At 40.0% G+C, this 25917-nt stretch overlaps 1 protein-coding gene across 1 annotated transcript in view; it reads right to left on the minus strand.

Moving 5' to 3' along the window:
* Positions 1–25917, minus strand: part of camkmt (calmodulin-lysine N-methyltransferase) — a 92787-nt gene that overhangs the window by 19120 nt on the left and 47750 nt on the right. Inside the window, exons 4-8 of the mRNA XM_044046220.1 lie at positions 9778–9838; positions 8498–8549; positions 5301–5364; positions 2419–2485; positions 639–713 (exon numbers count right to left, since the gene is read on the minus strand). Coding sequence (XP_043902155.1) covers positions 639–713; positions 2419–2485; positions 5301–5364; positions 8498–8549; positions 9778–9838 — 319 coding nt within the window. The remainder of the gene's footprint in view (positions 1–638; positions 714–2418; positions 2486–5300; positions 5365–8497; positions 8550–9777; positions 9839–25917) is intronic.

A 25917-nucleotide genomic window follows, 5' to 3' on the forward strand; every position in this document is an offset into this window, starting at 1 on the left:
GGCTACTCAATTGGCGACTGTAGCCTTGTCTGTCTTTGTTGTGTAGGTGCAAACAAATCAAAGCTGCATCAAATCATCTTACCTTTATTCTTTTTTTCTGTTAAATAAAAGTCATGATGCAAGAAATACTAAAAATCCAAATTCATATTATGCTACACGCATCAGCTGAGCAATGAAACCAATGTTCTTTTTTTATTAGCTACAAGATCTAAATTTCAATGACCAGTGGGCTAATTGTTGTATTTATGTTGCACGCTCTCTCCATTTCCATCTCCATTTCCACTCCTCCCTCAACTCTGTCTCTTTCTTCATACTGTGTCTCCTTCCTTGTCAAGGCGCAATTATTTGCAATTTGGCTAAGTCATCCATTTGCTGGGACACCAAGCATGAAAACGAGGCAATTTGGTGTAAAATGGAGGCAGGCGGGCATCAGAGCATATGTATGTATGTGTGTGAGAGTGTGGTGTGTGTGTGTGTGTGTGTGTGTGTGTGTGTGTGTGTGTGTGTGTGTGTGTGTGTGTGTGTGTGTGTGTGTGTGTAAAAAAACGGAGAAGGTCTGGGTGCTGGTGGGGAGTCCCACAAAAGTGAAAATGAATGCCACGAACACACAGAGTGAATCCGCGTGAGTGTGTACTTACCAGTCTGCACACATGATGATGTCAAAGTGACCCTCTAGTGCTGAAATGTCTGACTCTATGTCCCACCTCACCACCCTGTAACACATAAAAACAGAGACGTAAGTTTTGTCTTTGCAGTCTGTGAAAGACTGGCAGAGTTCATGAAACTGCACAGCGAGCAACTGCCGCTTGAGTTTTTTGTTTTTCTTTCCATTCTGTGTCCTACAGTTTGGCCATCTACCTCCCTGACACCCATCCCTTTCTCCCTCTCTGTGTGACTCCTGCCGTTTCTTCTGCCTCAGTGGAGAAACTATCGAGAACGGACGACATGTCAACTGTGAGGTAAAGAAAAGGAGCTTCTGACATGACACTTGACATTTATACCATGTGCACACACTCGCGTGCGGACACACTTTATTTTATTGACACCGCCATTGCTAAAGCAGGTTGTCCTTTGTGCAGTGCAGTGATTTGGAAAGCAGGAAGAAAACAAATACAAAAAAAAATGATTTTGACACACAATCACATCACATCACGTCTAGTTTTGGAATAGGGAGAACATAAAAGAACAAAGATTAAAAAAGGGAAAAAAAAGACTTTCACTGGTTTCCTGCTGCAACAGATGGAAGTTTTTACAGTGTGTGTCTGCCACCTGTCTGTTTAGTGCTCAACAATACGGAATTTAGAGGTCCACTTTGATACAAGTCATGATACAATTTCAGTGGACTACATTGTGTAAGGTCTGCACTGATGTCATGCGCTGTTCCTTTATCTCCTTTTTCATTTTCCATACAATGCTCTCCCTCTGCAACACAAATTGGGGGGATTATTAATTAAGCATTATTAACACTCAGTAAACAAAACATTAGGCCCTGTTGAAACACAATCTCGTCTCACAGCGGGAAGTCCCAACACACACACACACGCAAGCATACACACACCCTCATCTGCGACATACCCCTCCCTCTCCCTCCCCTTGTCCAATCGCATCGTGCCCTTCGCCCTCTTTTGCGTTGTGGCAATGAAAGCAGGCCTAATCTGAAAAGAAAACAATCAAAGTAATGTAGCCTAATTATACGTTCATTTTTTTTCCTTCCTATTACGCTAATATGTGCAGAAGGAAGAACTGGAGAGAGCGAGCGAGGGAGAGAGAGAGAGAGAGAGAGAGAGATAGGGGAGCAAAACATTCAGCCAATTGAACATTTTTGAATGCTAATTAGCTATGCGTTAGCCTAACTTTGCACATGAGGCGTCTGCGTGCGTGCGTGTGTGTGCAAAGTTCTGTTGGTGGTTTCTGGATGAGAATCATTTTGCTTGGTTGACTGTGCAGGCAGTGTGTAAACATATCTGCAGTGTGCAGCAATTAAGGTGTGATCTCTTGATACTTATTTTCTTTTTCACACTTCAAGTTATACTCATAAAATAATCATTCTAAAACTGATATTCATTTTAGATTTTTAAAAAATCTGGTTTGATTGCGTTTTTCTGACTTTGCACGCAAAATGGTACAAAGACGTGTGCACTTTTCTAAAGTCAGACATACAGATATTAAGCAATCGCCCATACTAAACAGAACCATGTCAGCCCCTACAAAAACAGTACGCACACACATTTTAGTATTTGTTGATTGACTGTCAGAAATGTGTAGCTACAGTATCTTTGACTGTCAGTCACCACCTTTGGTCTTGAGCATTTCACCCTCACATAGTGGGGGAATTTTTGCGAAAGTTATGTTCTATCTGTGTTGAGCACATTATCAATACAGCCATTGTTAGGATATATATTTATCTTTCCATCTCACCTGGCAGATACATTTCTTGACCCAAACTTTCCAGCTTGCCCATTTTTCTCCATGAGCCCTCGTACATCTCACATGGCACGGTCAAGGAATCATCTTTAACACGTATTACATTCTGGTCCTCGATTATATCAAGTAAGTGCTCACTCCATTTCCATACAGTACATATGACTAACAAATAAAAATATATATTATACAGTTTTATATATACTATACAACTTGTTTGTGTTTTAAGATTAAGGAGAGAAGATTGTGATTCATTTCCCTTAGTATTTCAGTGATTCAAACAACATATTATAGTGTTTTGTCAGAGCTACATTAGCGATTGCTCGTTGAAGTAAAGACATATTACACGGTAGACCTCCTGACAGAGAAAGCACGAGTAACCAGATGATCTCCAGGGATCAGGAGCCTGCCTGCAGAAGCAGATCACAGCAGCCTTACGCTGGATCAATGGAAAGGCTTTTAACCACAGATACACACACCCACACCATCCTTCTCACAAACACACACAAGCAGATGAACTCACACAAAGGCAGGGCGATTGATGTCAAGTTGTCTATTAAGACACTGGCTTGTGGAGTTGCAAAGCAATTCAATTAGGATTTTCTTGTCATTAAAGCCAGCAAAGAGCTGAGACAAATCCAATCGACACAGACAGGGCGCGAGAGAGCAAGCAAGAGACATAGAGAGAAAGAGAGGGAGAGACAGCAGGAACTCATGATAAGTTGATAGAGGAATTGATAGCTGGAGGGCAAAACTAAAATCAAAGAGGCATCACAGACACAGATACACAGTAATATGTAGGTCAGCATACATTTACATGCATGTGCACCTACACACACACACGGTGGACACCTGCGCATCAGTGTATTATGCATAGGGATGACAGGGCGATCAGCAGAGCAGCTTACTGTAATCTCATCACTAGCACACCACTGGTGGAGAAGTCAGTGCATGCACAAATACAGACACAAGGTAAACACACACACAGACACACACACACATAAATAGAAGGAAAATGTGAAAGAGAGACCATTAAAGTGGAGGAATATTTGCTCCCATTGCTTGAAGTGGGCCAGTAGCAGCCAATGACATGCATCAATCATTCTTAATGGAACATTTCAATTGATTTTCAACATGGGTATTCAAGGTCACAGCAACAGTCGCTCCTCTCTCTGATGTGTGTTTATGTTTCTGCACTTTTATGAGATCAACCACTTCTGCGGAAAAGGGGAAGATCCATTCTCAGGAGAGACGCTAACTAAATGTGTATTCAACTTCTGTTTTCTGAACTATCTTCTCATCTATTTCACAGAGTAAAACTGAGCACTATCACAAATCGTGATCACTTTCTGTTGCCAAACTAGCTGCACAATGAGCCCATGTGAGGCAGGGTTCATTAGCACAAGTCCTCTCCAGTGAGAGGAAATGCCGCATAGTGCCGTTAGCATGAGAATGGGCCAATACGGAGAACAGAACAAATTATCTGTCCTTCTCAATCATCCATCTCATTTCCGTGTGTGTTTGATCCGCTCTCACCATGATTTCACTTACAATTCTCCCTACATGTTTGTTCTGTGAAACAAAGCAGTCAGTCAATGGTGCATTGTTTGTACACCCTTGTGTGAATGTATTTTATAGGCTCCATGATGTTATTGTTTGGGTTTATTGTGATCAGTGAAGGAGCATTGTAGTTGACTGAGACAGATATATTGTAAGCTGAGCAAAATATGGAAATGCCATGTTGGCCAAGGTAGAAGAAATGTGTATTTATATTTCCTGCTTTTGTTAAATAACTGTAACAAGTGTTGTTTTCTTCTTTGTATAGTTAGTGGACAAATAAAACAAGATCTGGACTGATGATAGAAAAAAGACAGGAATGATGAAACAAAGATGGGAAGAAAAGTGGGAAAACAGAAGGCTTTCGAAGGAGACAAGTGTGAAACGAAAAAGAAGAGAAAGATGGTTTGCAAGCTGACAGACTTGATCAATAACCCCCTCAAATAACAAAATAAATCAGACCTAAAGATTTGTCCCAAAAACTTAATTATAGGTCTAAAACTTAACCACACACAAAAACACATTTTCAACCAACCTTGATTGTTCCTGCTTCAAAAACACTCATCAAGCCCTAACCCTAGCCTTGGCATTAGAAGAAGTCTCAAACCAAATCTGACAGGATGGCAATTACTCTGCTCTTAATTTGGCATTGTGGGTAGAAAGGATTGGTGAATGCCACATCAAGCACTAGTGCTGAGCATTTGTCACTGTGGGTGCCCCATTTGCTGCTTCTGTGTGAAGATAAAAGAGGTGGACGGCAATTCGTCCTTCACTCTAACCTAATCTCTGACTCTGGGGCTGAAACAACAAAGTTATGATGGCTATAATACAATATAATTAACATTAATGCACAGTCTCCTATATATCAAGAGCAGGACCCCTGCAAAAATAGATCACAATGGACAAACTGAACATCATTTGAGTTCTGATGTTAACTCAAGGCTACACCGGTTCTGTAATACAGGAAATGTGACATGAAGGATATTCAGCTGCAGCGTGAAATGTTACATTTTACAAACTGTACCTTTGATGGATTTTTAACACATAGTTCAACCTGCTATTCTTTGAATTTATTACATGTGATAGCTAAAACCACACACACATAAACACATGTGAATTTACAGCGTGTGTAAACTGGAACTATGGATTTGCTTTTTAAAGTAGCAAAATGTATATGCAAATAAATATGGTATTTGAACTCCCAATAGAAATTCACAGAGACAAAATTATAGGAATGCATATAAATAAAAGTGAGCCAGAAGAATGGGACCGAGATGGAGAGATAAGCAGAAAGAGAAGGAGAGAGGACGATGAAAGGATACTCTGAATGGACTTCTCATTCCCATCTGATAGTAGAACTTCCTTCACGTCAGCACAAATGGCAACCTGAGAGACAGAAAAGAGACAGAGAAATTAAACAACACAGAACAAAAGAACCAAACTAGAAGCACCCTTAGATGAGGCAAACATCTGAACGCACACACACAATATAATGACATAACCATATCTACAAAGGCTCACTCTTGGCAGCCCAGCCTGCTCTCTCTCTCCATTGCTCCCTCTTCTCTTTGCCATTTCCCTCTCTATCTTCACCCCATTTTTATGTCTGCATTATTTTAATCATTCAATCAAATCAGTCAATACTTTTATCATTGTGGCTAGCGGTGGGGGCTGCTATCTTGCTATCACTCTGTTCAGTAATTGCATTGTGACAGGGGATGATGGCAAGCGCAGAGGCTTTTCATTTGACGCTGGGTGTTTATCGGGCTGAGCCATCACTCCCGTTCGCCGCTGTCACTCTGCACTCGGCTCGCCGGGCCTGCATGATGCCCTTCATATAACTTTGCAGTACACACTATGAGAGATGGAGAGAAAGAGACGGAGGGAGACAAGAGAATGGGTAGAAGGCTTTGTGCCGCGTTCTCAGTCTCCGTGTGAGGGAGATCTATATAGACATGTATGTGCTTTAGAGTAAGCTCATCTTTTCACATTTTATTTTCTTTGCAGAGGCTTTTTTTATATCAGCAAGTATGTGTCAGCCTGTCAATTTAAGTTAAGGAGTGTGTGTATGTTAGAATATACCTGTGGGTGAGTGTAAGTGTAAGAGTAAGTAGCTATTGTGCTCAAATGGTATGTGCACAAATCCTTTTTGGTAGATTTAACGTAATCTTGACTTGTATGGCACTGAGAAAATATGTAATTAAGTATATACAGTGTATATAAAACAAATGCATGCTTTCACTCACACACACACACATTCACACAAAAACACACACATGTTCAGGCGCTGCAGGGTGTGTGAGGGAGGTCAAAAGCACTCTGAGTTCCACCATCTGCTAAAATGGAGGAAGGAACCTCCAGGCTGAACCAGAGCATCCAGCTGAAAGATAAAGAGCCCAACCTGGCAACCCATTAGCTACACTCCACCACCCACCATCAACACCATACACAGAGAATTAGAGAGAGTCAGGATAATTCTGTATCACAAACATCTCATTCTACAAAAACGGGATTATGAAAAAAACACAACAACCCTCATGAAAACTTCAAGAAAAAAAAAAAAAAAGACTGGCATCTCATTAAGATTTATAAGTAACATTTGACTGATTAAATTCTGGACCAATCCAGCCATCACAAGACCATCTTATTTAAAGATCTGAGTAATTGGAGAAGATTTCTGAGAAAGAGACGGATAGATACAGTCTGATACAGAGATTGGTAAGATGATGTTAAAAAAGAAAAATATGGGCATTTGTCATCGTGGAGGTGATGCTAATTGGTCACTCACGTCTAAAGCATTACATTTTTGCTTTCAGAGGGGAAAACATGAAGCGCTGCAGAACTCAGACATAAGAAAGTGAAGGCGTATTACAATTGACAGGCAAGTTATTAACATAACTGCGTCATTGAAGATCATTGCAATTTTCTCAGCTTCAGTTATTACAGTGTTAGGACCTTGACTTGAATACAAACCATTAGTCATCTGTCATGTCTAATGGTTTAAGCATTTACCATAAAGTTTTGCTTTGCCATAAAAACTTTGCATTTTTGAACCCTTATAGGTAAGTAGAGAAAGTTGGTATGTATTCCAATAATCAAACTTTATGTTTTAAATTAACTTACAGTATAAGAAGTTATATATTTATACATTTAAAGAGGCAAAGCCCAAGTCACAAAGCATGTGTAAGACATAGGATGTGTCTATAAGATACTTAGGCTTGAAACTGAATGATGGTACAGGAAGAAAACAATCATTAATATTAAGTTAAAGAGATATGAGTGTCTGTGCCACCTTTCATTGAGATCTATAATTGTTGAGACATGTCACTTCAAAGTGATGTTTTCAACTGAGAATTCAGAAGCTCAAAGAACCATCATGACCATGAGCCTGTCCAACTATGCCGAGGTATTTCACTGCAAGTGAAGATCTGACCTGCCAGTGGCACGAGGTAAAATGACAGGATCATGAGGATATTAAGAAAAGATAAGAGCCTTACTCTGAAGACCATATCATGGACCCAATACGTGGACTAAACTGAAAAGACAGAGGTCCACGGTCATCTTCAAACCACTCACATGGTTATCACTGCAAGTTGTGTAATGGAGATCATAGTTGCTGAACCACAGGAGACAGTAATGATAGACAAACACGGTGTATTAACTGCCAGGAGATAAAGACAGACTCTCTCTCTCCACACACAGACAGATCAATGAGACATCGAGAGACAAACTAATAAACCCTATGGCTGTGATATACAGGTGCATATGTGGGTGTAAAAAACCCCAAAACAAATAAACAATCGTGTTATCTTATGTAAAAATAAATAATGGTAAATCTTTACAAGTGGTGTGTAGCATCTAAAAGCACATTTTATAAAATAGAATATAATTAATCCATGTGGCTATTGTCTTTAATAAATGACTCCATTTTGCTGAAGTCATGATAAAGCAGCATGTAGTTACTATGTATACCGCACTGACCATGTTAACAGTTATGTGATTTTCTTTCACAAACATACTCTGATCAGACACAACACTAAAAGAGTTATGGTTATTTTTTAATTCTGTGGCTGCTTAGTAAACTGTATATGTCCACTGTCCACTGAGAAAATGAAGTTTAGCCTGTAAAATTGGTAGCAGCGTTCAAACAGCTGTGTGTCGTTCCAGCTGAAATTGATATCAGTGCCAGCTAATAGACACAACAACAGGGAATGTAGTACCTGTTGTCTGTCATCCTCACATGACATCTTATACTTAATGGCACACTGAAGGTTAGATTAATGTTGAATTAAAATGGGCAAGAGTGCACGTGTGTACGCTTACATTTGTTCACACAAGAAAGGGAATGATAGAGAATATTGTGCCCAAACTGTTTGTGTATTGATTAATGACGGCCAGTGTCATTAAAGAAGCCACTCCACTCCCTCATACATAAGGTGTGTGTGTGTGTGTGTGTGTGTGTGTGTGTTTGTGCGTGGTGGGGTGGGTGTTTGTCACTCAGTGCATGTGTGCCACTTACCATTAGTCCCGCAAGGCAAGTCATACCTCCTCCTAACTCACACACTGCACCCCTGAGAGAAACAGAGGAAGCAAGAGAGATGAGTGTGACTGAGATTCACCTAGCTGAGCCAATCCTGGCAGTTTAGCACTTAGACACACACACACACACACACAGTGCACAGTGCAGTACAGAAAAAAACTGACGTATATATACCAAATCACACAAGCACATACACACAGTAAAACAGCAGGGTTAGAAATATCAATTCAACCATCAACCTGAAAACTGAATACTGAACATTGAGAAGCACAAGCTCAATCAGCAGGACACACACACACACAGAGTGAGAGAGAGAGGATCCTGTTGCTTGCATGCTCATTCAACCCCTCTCTCCATCCTCTTCCTCCTTTCATCTCCCCGTCCCCTCCATCTCTCGCCCTGTCCTCTTTCATCCCTCCCTGCCTCCCCTCCCTCTCTTTCTGACCTTCACTACGCTGCTCTGATCAATACCCCTCTCCTCCTCATCTCCCGCCTCTTGAATGTTAAAACAGGAAATCAAAGGGTGATGTTCCACCTTGAGAGGAAATCAAAGGTGCCTGGGTGCTTTTCAGCCATGTGCCTCGGGGGCAGCCCAGTGCTCAATAGACGGGAGCAGGAGAAGAGCAACGCGGAACAACTCAGCGTGGCATAGGAAGGTATAGAAAGACACGAGGTAGCAGGCATTTGTGACGGGACCCAGTCAGATTTTAATGAGAGGGATAACAGCAGACTGACTGGTTTTGCAAGCACTACATTTAGAGCTTTAAATACTGTCACAATGTTATGAATGAACAGTTGAAATATAGGAAGGAGATAAAATGTTAAATTCCTCCACCTCACAACAGCAATGCATTAGTGCCACTTTACCTTCGTCACTTTCACTAAGAATAAATTATGTTTTCAATTCTCTCTTTATTCAACCAAAGAGACAAATTTGAAATCCAGTTGTGCAGCCTCTCTGCACTGTATTTCCAAGCTTAATGATTTCACTATTTTTGCACCGGAAGAATGACTGCCTTTTTCCTGGTTTGTATTATAAAGCAATTTCCTGTTAGACAGCAAGTTACACTGAAATAAAAGGTGTTTAAAGGAGGGACATTACATGCTGCCTCTTTTTTTGAATTGGTCCAATAACAAAATTTAGATGGTACAGAAATATGAAAAACTGTCATCTGAAAAATCTAAAACCAACAGAAGCTTAAATGCCATGTGTTTGCAATGAATCTCAACCGTTAGCCCTTGTTTCCTGAATAACTCACCTGAACATGTGACGTTTCTGCAGACAGTAATGAGCCATCACCTCTTCAGACGGCCACACACCTAAGTTAGAAAGAGATGGAGTAAGGGTTATTCACTTTATCACATTTCAGCAACAGATATTTATTATATTCAACATTATATCGAGCATTTCTGGTGCAACACAGCCCTTTTATTTGGGTGTCTAAACACCAACACACATTGATATTGATATAAAACTGAAATAAAAGTGTTCAGTGAGACATAATGGGCACATTGTATTTTACTGTCTGTGTTCATTTCCTTCTCTTGTGGTTTCCACCTTGCCTGTGATCCAAGGCTTCTCTGCCTCTGTTTGTGTGTCTGTTTTTTCGTCTACATTAAATCTTTGCAGCACACTCTCTCATCGACTCTCTTACTGTCTATACAAAGCGTGTGTGCATGTGTGTGTGTGTGTGTGTGTGTGTGTGTGTGAGACAGGGGGTCCGGTGGGTGATAATCACAATGTGCAGGCCTGTCTGGCTTATCACCTACTGTCAGCCCTTCTCCTTCTGCTGTGCATGTAACACACACTAAAACACACACACACACACACACTTACATACTTGCTGCTATTTGTACTTTCTCTCAACACACACACACACACACACACACACACACAGAAAAAAAATACACATATCTTGGCAGGAGAAGAAGTAAACATTCATTTGAATAAAACTTCAGCTTTCTGCTTCTGGCTTTGAACAAGAAGGTTCAGCTTGGCACTGTCTGCATGTCTGCGTGTGTGTGTGTGTGCGTGAGTGACTGAGTGTTTATATGACGGAGTTGTTGAGAAACAAGAATGAGGGGATATAGGTAGAATGAGTTGGAAAAAGCAACTGAGAGAGGCAGAGATAGAAAATGAGCAAGGTAACAAGAGAAAACCAGGAAGGCAGGGAGGGACGGAGGGAAGGAGGGGGTGGGTTAGAGGAGGAGAGAAAAAGGTGATAGTCAATATAATAAGCGGCTTACAGGCGGTCTCTCTTCACCTCATGGGGCAAACATCACTGCTCTCTCACTCTCCTTCCTTTAGCTATCTCCCACTCTCTCTCTATTTCCTCACACCCCGGTCTGCCAAGATTAGCTCAAGCAAGCAGGATTTAATAATGCCTATTGATAAAATGTCCAAATATTCCTTTTCCCTATTAGGAAAAAAAAAAACACACTTTCTACGTCTTGGCCTGACAACACACATATACACACACATGGATATACACACACACACACACACACACACAGCCATAGCAGCTATACTATGTCTAAAAAGTCAAGACACACAATAATGTGACATTTTAAATTGCATCCCTTCAGCCAGACACTTGTCATACAAAACTTAACTCTATAATGTCAACTGATTTATCAGCAGTGCAGTAATACTGTGTGTGAGGCGATAATGAAAACAGTGGTCGTGTTGATTGTCTGTGCATATAATGTCATTTACATTCTTTATATTTTACTATCATTTGTTACTTTTAGAAATATTAATCTCCAAAATTAGGTAAATGGCTGATGTTTTTTACTAAAAGTGTAAATGTTAATTTTTAAAAACAGTTATAACCTTTGGCAAAGCTTAGTCACAAAAAATTAAATAGTGAGAGGAATCACTTGGTGCACTAAAGTGAGAGTATATATAGACCTCGTCAAAATAAATGGCTGATTTACAGTGCTTCAGTAATAAAGTGATGTTTCACACCATATGAGGTGGGATGGCTGTATTACTCACTTTACTTTCATCTACATTTTCACTCAATAATCAGTTAAGAAAAGCTAGAATCAGACATAATGAGCCACTATAACCTTGTCTAGTGTACAACGTTCATACACATCAAGATTTTGGCAAAATAAAACAAATGCATTTTAAATACTGCTACAATAAGTCCTGAGTTGAACTAGACTGAAAAGCTGCATCACGACTCTTCCCTCATTAACTCCTTCTGATGGTGTGATCATTCGGAGAATCATCATTTCCTGACACAACCTTTGCCTTTGTAAAAGGACATGATAGCCTCTCACACAGATGTGTGTGTCACCATGACTGACACTTGACATCAGAGGCTACCCAAAGCATCTTAAGAAGATGAACAGTAGAGGGTGGTAATGCAACATTAAACAGGGTGTAATCCACCACTGAACACAGACGGAAGAAGAAAAATGAGGACCCTCACAGTGTCATGTTTGTGTTTCCTTTGGTTTTTCAATCTGCTGGTGATTTCTGACGATGAGTACAAGTAGTGAGTGGTATCTCAAACCATACCCTAATTTTCTTTACTTTTGAGTAGTCTACACATCCTTAAAAAGTGTTGATGTCTGAAGACTAACTGTGATTACGATTAAAAGAGAAAAAACATCAGATAACACTGACTTTAGTCCAGCCGGGATGACGTGAAGTTTGAATGTATCCGTCTTACTGTGATGTAATGAGATGAGGTCAGATTTCTCTGCACTCACCAATCAACTTTCCTCTTTCCTCCACAGAAAGTTATGTGCCTGTGTGTGTGTGTGTGTGTGTGTGTGTAGGTGTTTGTGTGTGAACACATGTACGAGAGAGGGAGTAAGACAGACAGCACTAAGTAATAAAGCTTTGTAAAGCATATGTGAATCTGGTGGTTAATCCCCAACTCCAATAACATTAATAGCCCAGGGTGACAAGAGCTGTGTGTGTGTGTGTGTGTGTGTGTGTGTGTGTGTGTGTGTGTGTGTGTGTTTGCCTCCCAGGTGGAGGTGCACTGTAGAAAATGAAGGGATCAGGAGAAGAGAGCAGATTACTCTTCCTGAGGATAATGAAATTATTTCTCACCTTCAATTACTAGATGAGAAAAGGAAGCAACATAGGTGTGTGTGTGTGTGTGTCTGCGTGTCTGTATAGTTATTAGTATGTACGCCCAAAAATGGACAGTTTGCATAATTTGGAGACGTTAGGACAAAAAATATGTCAAATTCATTCATTCAAATTATTTTATGCACAACAACAACAACAATAACAACAATAATAACAACAAGAATAATAATAATATTAATAATAGTGTTCCAGTTTTCTCTAAACTACTTACATATTTCTTTTCTCAGCTATTCATTTAGTAAGTCTACACACATGATTAATTCCTGGTGTGTTTTATCAATTCTGACACACTTAATGTTAACATTAATGCCATTATCCTACACCATCATCCCATCACACCCTAGTGACCTGCTGCTAACCTTGGGAACTTTGGGATTTAAGGGAATAGGTCAGCAATAATCTGACCTCAGAAGCTGTCAGTAACCACATGCACAGGGATGGAATTAGCCATTCTTCCCTCCGTTTTATGCCGTTTATGTTTAATGCTATTTTTCAGATTTCTCGGTCATTAAAAATGTAACTTATGTAACTTAAAAAACAAAAAGAAAACATGCACGGCCAAAGTCAACTAAAGCCATCAAAAATGTAAAATTCTTAAAAATGATCACAGTGCAAATGTAAATGTTGAAACACACCCACTGAATACTATTCAAAATAAGGCCGCAGTCACAGCAGGCTAAGAATATATACAATAACCCAAGCATCTCTACACCCACACTGAGGGAATCCCAAGATGTTTTCCAAGTAGGGATCAGACAGCAGGGATGGGATTACCTAAAGGGTTATTTTAAATATCTGACAGGGATCCAGGTGCTATTTGAGGAAAGGCAACCTGACATAACTGAGCAACTAAGCCAAGCTAACCTAACAATACCTTGGAAGGGGCTGTACATTTGTTCCAAGAACCAGTTTGAACACTTTGATTTAGTGGATAACAGAATCAGACTAAGAGGACTTACAATAACGTGGATGGTGTTTCCCATTTATCTGAAATCCATCATCTGGACTGAGCTAAGGACGTATAGCATGCAATCGTAAGGGAAGCGAGAACTTCAATGTTGTCTGCCGATGCCATGAAACCCGGAGAGTGACGGCGATGAAGCAAATCTATTTATGTCCACAAATGTAAAACACTTGTCAGTCCAGATGTTAAAATAGAGGTGGGTCTTTGTTAGTTTGACATACACAACCTTTGCCATCACAACACCTGCTGACTATTGTGTTTGCAACTATTGAGTTTAATACTGACGAATTACAACTGGAAGGGATTTTTAAAGCTTTTTTTGCAGCAGTCTCTGACCAATCGACTATATGAAGTTATCAAGATGATAGGGTGAGAAGAGGAAGTGATAGTAGAGGTGCATGTGGACAAGGAGGGGGGTGACTAGAGTTGAGATGCAGGAATTAAGAGGAGAAAGTGGAAAACTTTTAAAGAAGGGCAGAAGAACAGAGGAAGATAAAGGAGAGTTGATAGACAGAGTGGGGGAAAGAAGCTTTTCAAAGACGGAGAACACAAAGTCAGATATAGTATTAATTCCACAGCCCGCAGTTGTATATTATCTGACAATTATGCATGTAAAAAAAATTATGCATAATTGATATGCAAATGTGTGGTTGTGAATCTAATGACAGAAAATATCCCTGCACAAATTAAAATTACATCTACAGCTCTTTCTTTTTAAAACATTTGGGAATATAATTGTGTTATTTAACTCCATGCTATATGGGCTGGGGAATAGAGACACAATACAAACCAGCTCACAGGACAAAGGATTTGCTGGTCTAATAGTGCATCATTTGGTAAGATTGCGTTTCTTGGGTAAATCCCAATTGGGTCGAAAACAAAATGGTTTGGAGATGAAGAAGCAGTAGAGGAAACACAAAAATTAAGCTGATTAAGTGACAAGGAGGAAGAAGAGGAATATGAATGGGAGGAGTAAGCAAGACAGGAAGGACAGGAATGGATGACAAAAATACACCAAGCACGAAAATGAAGCGATAGAGAGGTGTCAAGATGGGGTTAAGTGGTCCGTGATGTTGTTTTGTGCGCCCATGCACAACACACACACACCTCTATCACTATTACATACTGATACACACACCTCCCTGTTGTTGTTTTTTTTACACACCCACACACAAACACAGTGGCTTCTCTCCCCTCAGGCCCAGTGTGTCTTCAGGCTCTGTGGCTCTCTAGCAGTGATCCTTCTCCACATTAAACGAGGCCTCAGATAATTCCTAAGCCTCCTCCATGGCCGATCCAATAAGGGATAAGGTTCTCGGTTTGCCATGATCAACTGACAATCTGTTCTCTCACACGGCTACTTTAGTGGAGGCCGGGATTACCCCGGCCAGCACAGAGAGGATACACACAGTTCACAAGGGCATGGTGCTGATGTGTACGTGTGTGTGTGTTGTTTGAGTGTGAAAGAGAGAGAGAGAGAGAGAGAGAGAGAGAGAGAGAGAGAGAGAGGGAGACTCGAAAAGAAAGACAGAGACAAGAGTCTGTACAGAGGTAAAAGAGTGTGCATTTAATTGTGAGTATCGGTATGCACATGTGGTTCATAACACATTTATAGCCAAACCCTCTTGCAGGTCACAGGATTTGCTGGTCAACTGTTGCCTCATTTGGTAATTGTATATTACTTCAATAAATCAGAAATGAAGGATAACAGACACCATTGTCCCAAAATAACACAATTTAACAATGGATCCATGCAGTAGTGGACCCAGAGGGTTTATTTTTTTGGATGCCTTTCCTAACGCAACCCTCCCATGTATCCAGGCTTGGGACCGGCACTATGAGTAGACTGGATGTGGCTGAGCTCAATTTAGAGTGTCCAGTTAACCCAGTCAATGCAGAGTGATGGAGATTGGGTACTTTGCCCTGTCGAGATTTGAACCGGCAAACCTCCGGTTATAATTCACTGGACTGACAACTCTGTCCCAGTTATAGCCCAACTTGTCACGGGGAATGAGAAGCAAAACAAGGTGTGAGTTGGTTTAAATAAAGAACTTATTTCAAGGAGTGAAGGGTGTAGAATACAAAATATATGTTGGCAGCAATACAACAGAAATGGGCAGTGGACGCTGTCCAAACAAAACAAAATGCAACCAAAAAGAGACTAAAGAGCTAAACTTATCAATGAATGAAACAACACCCTAAAAAACTCTATTCAGTTAGCAGTAAACCCAAACAATACAGATGGGAACACCATCCCTACGATTAAAGGGATCAGTTGTTGGACATGATTAACCCTTCTAGTAAAGAACATAACGAAGGGCTCCGCCTCTTAGAAGCGCCCCAGTATGACTTTCTGGTAGCCTCCTTAATTTGGAGTAAGGTCACTGGAGGTTCAATCACCGTCTCTTCCACCTGAAAGCTCCACCCACCCGATCCAATGATGGGTGAGGAACTTTGCATACCTCGAAAACAAATCACAGGATTAAATACTGAAGCTTTCTGTATTGACTTTGGTGAAAGGGAGTAAGCGCTCCACTGTGGAGCCACCAACAGCACACTTGTCCCTCCACGTTGACATAAAACCGCTCTTCCTCCCTCGCCTGCACTCTCGCAGGGACAAGGTGGAGCTAAGGTGGAGCTCTCGAAGTAAACTTACTGGTGGGTAGTAACATTTGCGGTGAAATGTGCATGCTGCCGTCATAAGCACAGGGAATTCAACATCGAGTGTTTTATCGCCTATACTTACACTAAGGGGGACCACGAAAACATGACTGAGTATTCTTTTTCCACACTTTGGCGACTGGTAGGGCCTCCAGAATCCCAAATATAAGTATTGAAATGGTTAAAAAGTTGATTTTGCATAATATCTCCCCTTTAAGAAAGGACCTAATTTTCTTGATGGAAACAGCTGTTTAACTGATAGAGTGTCAAACATATTATAGAAAACTGGCAGGGAACGATTATTTTGAAGGGTAACAAAGACAATTGTGGTTAGGTTTAGCTTAGGGACAAATGTTTAGGCTGTCCAAATGACTGGTGACATTGTGTGTGTCTGTGTGTGTGCATGTGTGTTTGCATGCAAGTAGTTGAATTTCTGAGTAGTTACAAAGACACACAGTGAGATCTCTATAGCCATGTGCAATAACTGCAAAGCCATTTTTAACCATGCTTTTAAATTGCACTTTATTTTTAGGCTGTTTCTACGTTATTTAGATCTATGTATTTTTATATGAGTTTTGGGAGGAGAGAATGAGAACTGTATTGTTAAATACAATTCTCATTCTCTCCTCCCTTTGCAATGACAAAGGATTCTATTCTATTCTATGAAACACTGGTGGTGCTGTGCAATGGGTAACACTTAAACAGTTTTAACTCTGTATTTTGATATCAACTAATACACGACAACAAAAACCTCATGTCCTGACAGCTGTGATTTCTGGGACTCACTCTGAGATACATAACCATAAAAAACAGCATCAATATACAAATAAAACATGTATTTGATTAGATTTGATTTACCGCTATCTTGCTTCAGTACAGTGCGAAAGTCCTAGGCCTTCACTATGCTAGGTTTGATTTAAAGTTGGTCTTATACATGGGCAAGCTTCCAATACGCTTTTTGTACAAACATATTGTATCATCATTATGTACAATATAAATGAAATAGTTGTAATAAAACTTGTAGAAGCGTTTTTTTCTGAAGCATTTCTGCTATTTTAATGCTGGATTTTCTGGCTGTGTTCCGATAAAGACAACGGGAAATAATTATATATGATCATTAAATCTTGGCTAAAACAACAAATATGATGTTTTACAAAGAACTGTATATATCTGAACGGTAACCCACACAAGAGTCTGGGTTATTATTTTAATTTCATTGTTATTTAGGAGTTGGGTCCAAAATCCTCTGCGTGTTTGTTTGAGATGGTATAAACAATTTTTATATGCATATATGCGGCTGGAATTATATGCAGAACTGTATGTCAGTCAAGACTATTGATTAATACTTATGCAATAAAAAAAAGATGCTATTTTTTATTAAGGATTAAAATTTTATTTTCTGATGGCCTGGAGATACTTTTTTTTTTTTTTACTAGAGCCTTTCCTTAGCTACTACTAATATCTGATGACTTAGTTGTATGTGTAATCAACAGCAACATAAAAACACACGTGTCAATAGGGATAAACAACAAATGTTACTGATTTTATTTTATAGTAGTTCAAAATCAAAAAAGCAAAAATGTTTTGTAGCCTAGAAGGACCTTCATCATCTGAAAAAAAAATCATAAATAGGTACCTTAATGATAATAACAGCATTACGAAGTGATCATTCTGGCGAGCTGGTATGGTAAACACACATGCTGTGAATAGGCAGTTCAGATAGCCTATTGGCCTTTCACCAGAAGAGCCAGGCAGTCTGTGATAAGCATCGACATTCTAGCCAACAGAGTCTGCCTTAGAGACACTCCTGATCCCTTTTTCCATTGGAATAGGCTCATTTTAACGTGCACTCTCTCACACACAAACACTTGCACACTTGCACGTGCACACATGTTTGGAGGACTGTGTGTGGCTTCGATAAGCGTGGCCCTTCTCTCTCCCTCTCTCTCTTTCTCTCTCTGAGTAAACATCGTTTTGGATTAGGCAGCGTATAATGAGAGCAGGGGGCTATCTGCCCACCACGCCTGCATTGTGGCCCCCCGCTCCTCTCTGAGGGGGCCAGGACCAATCTTTACTCTGCTATTTATCCCCCTCCTTTGATAGCTTACTTATCTGCTGCAAAATGCCAGGGATGACTGCCTGTCTAACTGCCCCTATAACTGTCTGCTTGCCTTCTTGTCTGCCTGGTTCCCCACCTGCCTGTCTGCCTGTCCGTCATCTTGTCTTCAAGCTTGCAGAATTAATGACAAACGTACAACTACATCTTATTTTATCTCTCCACCAACTGTCTGTCAGAGTCTGCCTATGACAGACTGACATTCTTGAATACCACTGCTGGCTGTTGCAGGGGAATCCGTGATATTATAAAAGCAGAGAAATGACCACTGTGCACTGCTGGTGGAGGTGGAGGTGGAGGTAATATTGGCTCATAGGCTCTGACTGATTATCAGTATCTGAGCCGTCATTGTTAGGTTTGAGATCATTTGAGTGAGGATTACAGTTTCCAGTATATATTCAGATGACACTTGATGACAGTTGATTTAAATGTGTAAATGTTCCCGCTTGGTGTATTGTATATGGCAGTGGCAATTGCTCTAAGACAGCAAGGGAAGCTCAGCTTCGTCTAAAATGTCATCAAATATGTACTGTGTTCTATTTATATTTCAGTACTAAACGTGCGCAAGAACGCGATTAGAACGTGTCACTAGTTTGTTAAGAATCAGCTGTTCAGTTATCGCGGATGACAGATGGTCTTATGTGATTTTCGTATTCCCAACTATGGGATGACACAGAATTTACTCTTTTTCACTGCGGTGAGCTCGACAATGATTGGATTAATACGTCAAAAACATCAGCTTCTCTTGGAGTCAATGGTGCAGTGGGTCGGGCGCAGGTGCGGACACGGACGCATGGGCTATTGCATGATGACTGGAGGAACTGTCCTGAAAAAGCAGGAGCAGTTTTTGATTGACAGCGTTGCAGGAACATAGACGACAGCAGGGCCTTTTCTGCCTCAGTCCTGTGTGGATTTTGAGTAGACATATAGCTCATCTTCGTTTGTACATACACTGTAAATAAAACTATTATAGAACTTTGTTTCCTTGTTCTAGTTGTTTGCAGAATTTAGGTATAAATATCTGGCCCTGAAACAAGCTTCACCAGCATCCGCCACTGGTATCTTTCAAAAACAAATTCAACATTATAGTATAAGATAAATATTAAGAATTGGCTGTTCATATGTCACACACATAATACTAACACTTACAAACCAACACAAATGGATCATATGCTCCAGTAAATCTACACATCTTTCTTTTTTTATTCTCATACCATCTACATTTGACTGAACAGAAACTGAGTGAAAGAAAGGGGTTTCTCAAGGTTTTTATTTTTTTATTTGACATAATATCAGTGTTTATAAACTTGCATATTTCACCACCTATCCCATTATGTCGTGCACTTCTCATTGACGATGGTTGGCGATATGAGTATGTACTTGAGGAAATTACATCTGGGGCACAACAATTGTCAGAGCAGAGTGAGTTTTTTTTTTTATGAGGAGCAAAGGGAAAAGGGGACGTGAGGGGTTACAGGAGGAGAGTCGAATAAAGTGTGGAAACAGAAATAGAAAGAGGGAATGAGAGATACAGAATTACACAGAAGAGGAACGATTGAATGAGAGAGGAGGGAATGAGATGTGGGGAGAGACAGGAGGAGGCCAAAACAAAGGGGAGTTTGACATGTGGCTAATAGACATATCGGCACTGAGGTGTGCGGTTTAGCTGGCAGACGACGAGAGCTTTGCAGAGCTTCATTCATTGATTAGCATACGGAAAGTGGCATGCGGGTGCGTGACAACCCCAGATTACACACACACAAACACGCAGATTGTCATAGATTACATCTCTCTCCTTCCTAGGAGAAAGGCAAGGGTGTCAAATTACAGGGTGTCACCTGCACCCAGTTTTCTTGTTTCTTGAATGTTAATGTATAAATAATTAGGGCAGGAGCCAAAAAGAGAGAGGGGATTGAAGTAGAGAAGGATGGAGAGATGGGAGGGTTAAAACAGAGGAGAGACTGGGTGGGTGATGAGAGTCTAGTCATAAAAGGGAGGGGAAAAGGTGGGAAGGGGCACAGAGAGAAAATAAATATCAAAGTTGAGAATAAAATGCTTGATGAGAGGTCCCTGTTTCTTGTATCATGGAAAGAAAAAACAACACAAGCAATAAGAGAGAAAAGATGCAACATCAAGGAAAACAAATCTATCAAAAGTGGGTGAAAACATTTCCCTTTTGTAGTTCATTGTCAGTCTCTTGTCTGATGATACCTGTGATAAGAATTTGTTTTACACAGTAGTGTCTCCCTATTTGTCATCAAAACACAAGTTGCTTCAGCTAAACTTCTCAAACAAGCCTCATCTCCAAATAAGATATGAGACGGTGGGAGCTGAGAAAACACCAACAAGTGAAGCTGTGTCAGTTTGTAATCTGAGTGTGCCTGTGACACTCTCCTTGAGTGGTTTCTCCCATTATACGAAATCACAATGGAATAGTGTGCACTAAATTATCCTGAGATCTAGTTTCAAGTTTCTGCTGTCTCTACTTTGTTGTCTATGTTAAATTACTGCCATGACAACATCTGTAACAGGATAACATTTTCATCTGCCAAACGTTTCATGACACACACCACTGACAAACTACTGAATATTCAGACCTTAACTGCTAATCTCTCACTAGTGATAATTAAATCTATGTTTATTCTGACCCACAGTCCAAAGGATATTAACTTTACAAGGACAGCAGAGAGGAAAAATTGGAAAAGAAACTAACCACCATATTCTAATGTGATCTGTGATCTCGTCTTTGTATAAAATAATTAAAATGATTATCCAAGTACAAAAATAATTGCAAATTAATTTTCAGATGATTGACCTGCAGCTCATCACGTACAAAACTACTACTAATAAAAAAAAAAAAATTATCTTTAGAAATGAGAAACCTTCACCTGCTGAAGCTTTCAAACAGTAATTTGTGATTTGACCTGGGTGGTGCTGTTTTAGTCACCTACCACCTCAATGGTTGATACTGTGGCATCTAGACATCTGATTTCTTTCACAAACAGAACACCACACAACCAAGGTCACAGCAGGCGAGAGTCATTAACAAAAACAGTCACCGCACATTTAGAAAACTAAACGGTTGGTCTGTAATGCTCTGGTACTTTAAAGGTTTTATATGCAGGACATAAAATGACTAAAGACACGTCATCAGAAATGAAGGACATTCTATCTCCACGGATAACACAGCCAGTATATTCAAAAAATAAAATGTTCTGTTTTTTGTTTCAGGGTCTAAGTCTGTTTTGCCACCCGCTGCCACCCAATAACGCATCAAGTAACACTTCAACATACAGCAGAGCTACAGAACGATACTGACACTACAACAGACATGCCAATCACTTACTTTATTGGATATTTGACATGTATAATGTTTTTTACAGTCTGCTATTGTGGTGTGTTAAAATTCTCTAATGCTCTAAATCTGATACACTTTCACTTTCAACCTCAGCCTGTTGCTGGCACGCTAAAATTAAACAAATGGTCTTTGATGTTTATGAAAATAAGACATCAGTGGGACAGTTATGGATGAACACAGTGTAATGTTGGCTATTAAAAGCATCTGGCAACCAATTTGAACTACGCTTCTGCGTACAGTGTTTTGATTTGTGATTGCAGTAACCATTTTAAAAGCTTTAAGCCAGAAATTACAGAACACTGCACCTACTCATGACTAAGCATATGTGAGTATAGGTAAATATGTGCAGTTTGGGGTAAAACATGGCCATACCACTGGGTTTGTATTTGTGTGAGCAGGGAATGATGATGAGTTATATACCACAAAGTTACCAGAAGTCAAAGAGGAAGGCCACTGATGGGGGAGAAAAGGATATGTTCAGGAAGCGTGACAGAGATGGGGAGCGAAGTAAGAGGGGAGGCAGTCGGAAAATCAAATTCACTACTAGAACATCCAAGAGTCTGCCCAACAACTGCAGTAATGCCTTAAACATGAGACCCAGATTTCCTATCTTGGTGAAGAGGTTCTGAGGGAAGAGGAGAGGAGAGGGAGGTGGAGGCAAGGGAAGGGGTTTAAGGGAAGAAAGAAAGGAGTAAACAAGGGGGATATTCTATTTTGAGTATGAAAAAAAAAATACAATTTTAAATTACTTTACCTGCCTAAATTGATTAATTCAATTGACCATAAGCTATGATGATAACCTGTTTATTGTGTATTGGTTGATGAGAAAATGCCCATTTTATATGCCTTGCGCAAGCAAACTTCACCATAGGCAGTAAAAGGTAGGAAACAATAAATATCATGTTCATAGCTGTCACCAATTAATCTGGTGATTAATGAACTGATTTATTGTTTGATCTGATACATACATCTTAATTTCCTTGAGCCCAAGACAATGTACCATGTATGATCAATACTGCAGAAATATCCAGTTTAATTATAAAAAGAGTATAAAAAAATGCAGCATTTTGACAGTTGAAATAAGACGCATGTCAAAGGTGATATTTCACTTAAAACTAATTAAAAGATCAATTCTACGGGATATTGTAATGTATTAAACTAAGAAATATTTCAGCTTTTGTATTATTCATGTCACATGTACTGTATTGATGGTTGGTGTAACTATTTCTGATGGATATTAGTACCTCATTATTAATAATGAACAGCTCTGTGCTACTGTTCACCATAGCTGCGACAAAGGTTTTTTAAACATGATAAAGTTGTTGACTCACAAACAGTTTTGTTTGCACACAATTATGGACAGAATAAGAGAGTCTTCAGAGTCATGACTCGGCTGTGAGACAACAATGAGTTGTTGCTGTAATTGTGTGACCTGCACTGATCCTTTTGAATCACTCACTCCCTGCATGGTCCCTCCAGCTCCTGATTGGCTGCTTATTTTTACACGCTCCAATCAACATCAAGCTGGCCGATTTAAATTTCCTAAGGACATATTTGGTGGCTTGCATGTGCAGTTGAGCAGCTGCTTTCCCTGACACCGCACCACTGATTTATCCTCAGCTCGTTCGTTTGCAGGGTCTATTATTTAATTGATTTAACAACTTAAATAGATTCTCCATACTTTCAAGAAATATGTTGCAAATATTTTCTGTATCTGTATTTGTAAAGAAAATTGATCAAACTGCTTTCAAATCAGTAACAACTGAAGATATGAATTGAATTCAACAATTGAGTTCAATGGTTCATCTGCCTGTTTTTGCACAAAATAATTTACCTAATACTGATCCAATCCAGTGAGTGGAAAATAATAACAAATGCAGGGTTGTGTGATTAAATATGAATATTTTGCAAATGGAGCTGCCATGAGAAAGACAAGAACATTTTCAGATGTATCTATTAAAAAAAGATCAACATGACTTTTTTAGGTTTAGTGAGAGTTCTGTCACTAATTTTAAATGCTGAGATTCTGACACAAAAAGAAGAGGCTGAACGTCTGAGACGAGGGCATTGGTGAAAGAGGGCTGGGTGAAAGCACATTGTGAGCAGGGCGGGAAACGGGTTTATCGGGTGGACGGAAGCAAGCTTGTGAGCAAGAAGTCCAGATGATTCAAACAGGTGAGGGCAGTGGCGATTGGTAGAAGGAGTGGTGGTGGTAGGGTGTTAATGTGGGAGGTTCAGAAGAGGAAGGAGATCCCTGCGGCTCTCTGTCGCTCTCTCTGTCTCTCTCTCTCTTCCTCAGTCAAGTGAAATAAACAGCACTGCGACAAACTCAAAATGAGAGATCAGCAAACGTGCATGTGATACAGCAGTGTATTTCCCTCTGAGTATGTGTGTGTCTGTTAGTGTATTTGTGTGTGTGTGTGTGTGTGTACACAGGGTCATCCACATATGTGTGACAGGCAGCCTGAAGGCTCCTTGTGTGCAGGCGTTTCATTGGAGAGGCAGATGAGCAAGGCAGATATCCTGGGGCAGCTTGGCAGTGGCCAGAGCTTTATCTTAACTGAAATGATTTTAGCACTCAGTTTTAGAGCACTAACCCAGGAGCAATGTCAACCCTGCCTTCTCGTCCTCCTTCCGTCCTGTTCCTTCCTTGTTTTGCTTCTCTGTCACTTTGTCATTTTCTTTACTTAGCTACTTATTCTTTTATCCTCTCATCTCTCCTGTTTTTATCTCTGGCTGGCTACTGGCTACATGGGAGACGGAGTATGACGGCAAATTACTTTTCAATGGTACAATCAATTCTCTGTTATTTCTAAAAAAAAAAAAAAAGTTTTACTTTCTCTTCATTATGTACTGTGTGGATATTGGATGGATTTTTTTTTTACGTTTTATTATTTTATGCATTAGACAAATAAAGAAACAAGAGCACCCAGAGTGCAGACCTCTGCCAAGGCTTAAACACTTTGTCATGAGTGTTTTATATACCAGCAGCTGAAATTTTTACAAAAGTCTTCCTGGACTGTATGGAACTTTTTGGAACACAGAGAATGTAAATTATAATGTTGAAGTGAACTTGAATCAACAGTGAGTTTAAATTAAGTTTTAGGTCACATGTAGTGTCCTTTGAGTACTTGTGATGATGTTACATGGGTTTCTGAAAACAATACTCATCAGAAACACTGAGATTAAAAAGCATCTCATTGCTCTTTATCAGTAGGAGGTTCAGACTTCAACAGTTGTCTAGAATTCAACATGCTACAGGTCGCCCCTCTTACCCTCCAACTCCCACCTCTGCCAATGCCATGTATTCATGTCGTTTACCAAATGCTCCATAATTTTACATGACACTTCCATGCAGTGTCATCCAGGTTTACTCCAATCAGAGTCTGTATCAAGCTGATCTGATTTCCACAAAGCAGCATAAACGCCCCCTTTTCTGCTTTTCAATCAACCCGTTCCCTAACTCACCCTCCACAACCACCACTGTCATCAGTCTCTCTCTCCATTTGCCCCAGCTGCCATATTGGGCAGTTGCTGTAAATGTAAGTTGTATTCCTGAGAATGAAAACTTCGGGTGTGAGAGTGAGGGAAAAGAGTGGGAGTGGGAGAAAGAGAGAAAAAAGAGGTCCTGAGTGAATTGTCAACTTAAATGCTCTAATCACAGTGAAAGCTCAGGACAGAGTATCCATGAATGCCAACAAAGCTCACCCTAAGGGCAACAAAAGGCCACTTAATCCAATCCTACTCCTTTCCTAACATCGTATATGTGTGTCTCTCTTTCACTGTATATAGAGTCAGGTAACACTCAAGAGAAGAAAGGTGAAAGAAAAAGCAATCCTCATTGCTCAATGCAACATGTCAAATATCTTATAAACCTGATAATAACCAGTTTATTTTTACCGATTTGCACAAACACATGTAACTAAAAAGGCTTTCAGTTGCAATGCAAATAACATTTTTTTTCTTTTTCTGTCATCCAAAAAAGTCCTAAAACATTCATGTGCAGCCCTCTGGTTGAGCTAAATCTATCCACCTTCTACCACTACATCCTCCACATGAGGGTCACGGGGGGCGCTATGCCAATCTCAGCTGATGGGGCAGAGTTCACGCTGGACTATGGTCAGTGTCTAGTGTCCAATTTACCTAATCCCCAAAATCTGCATGTTTTTGGACTGTAGGAGGAATC

Source organism: Solea senegalensis, linkage group LG15 (assembly GCF_019176455.1).
Source record: "Solea senegalensis isolate Sse05_10M linkage group LG15, IFAPA_SoseM_1, whole genome shotgun sequence".
Classification (NCBI taxonomy): Eukaryota; Metazoa; Chordata; class Actinopteri; order Pleuronectiformes; family Soleidae; genus Solea; species Solea senegalensis.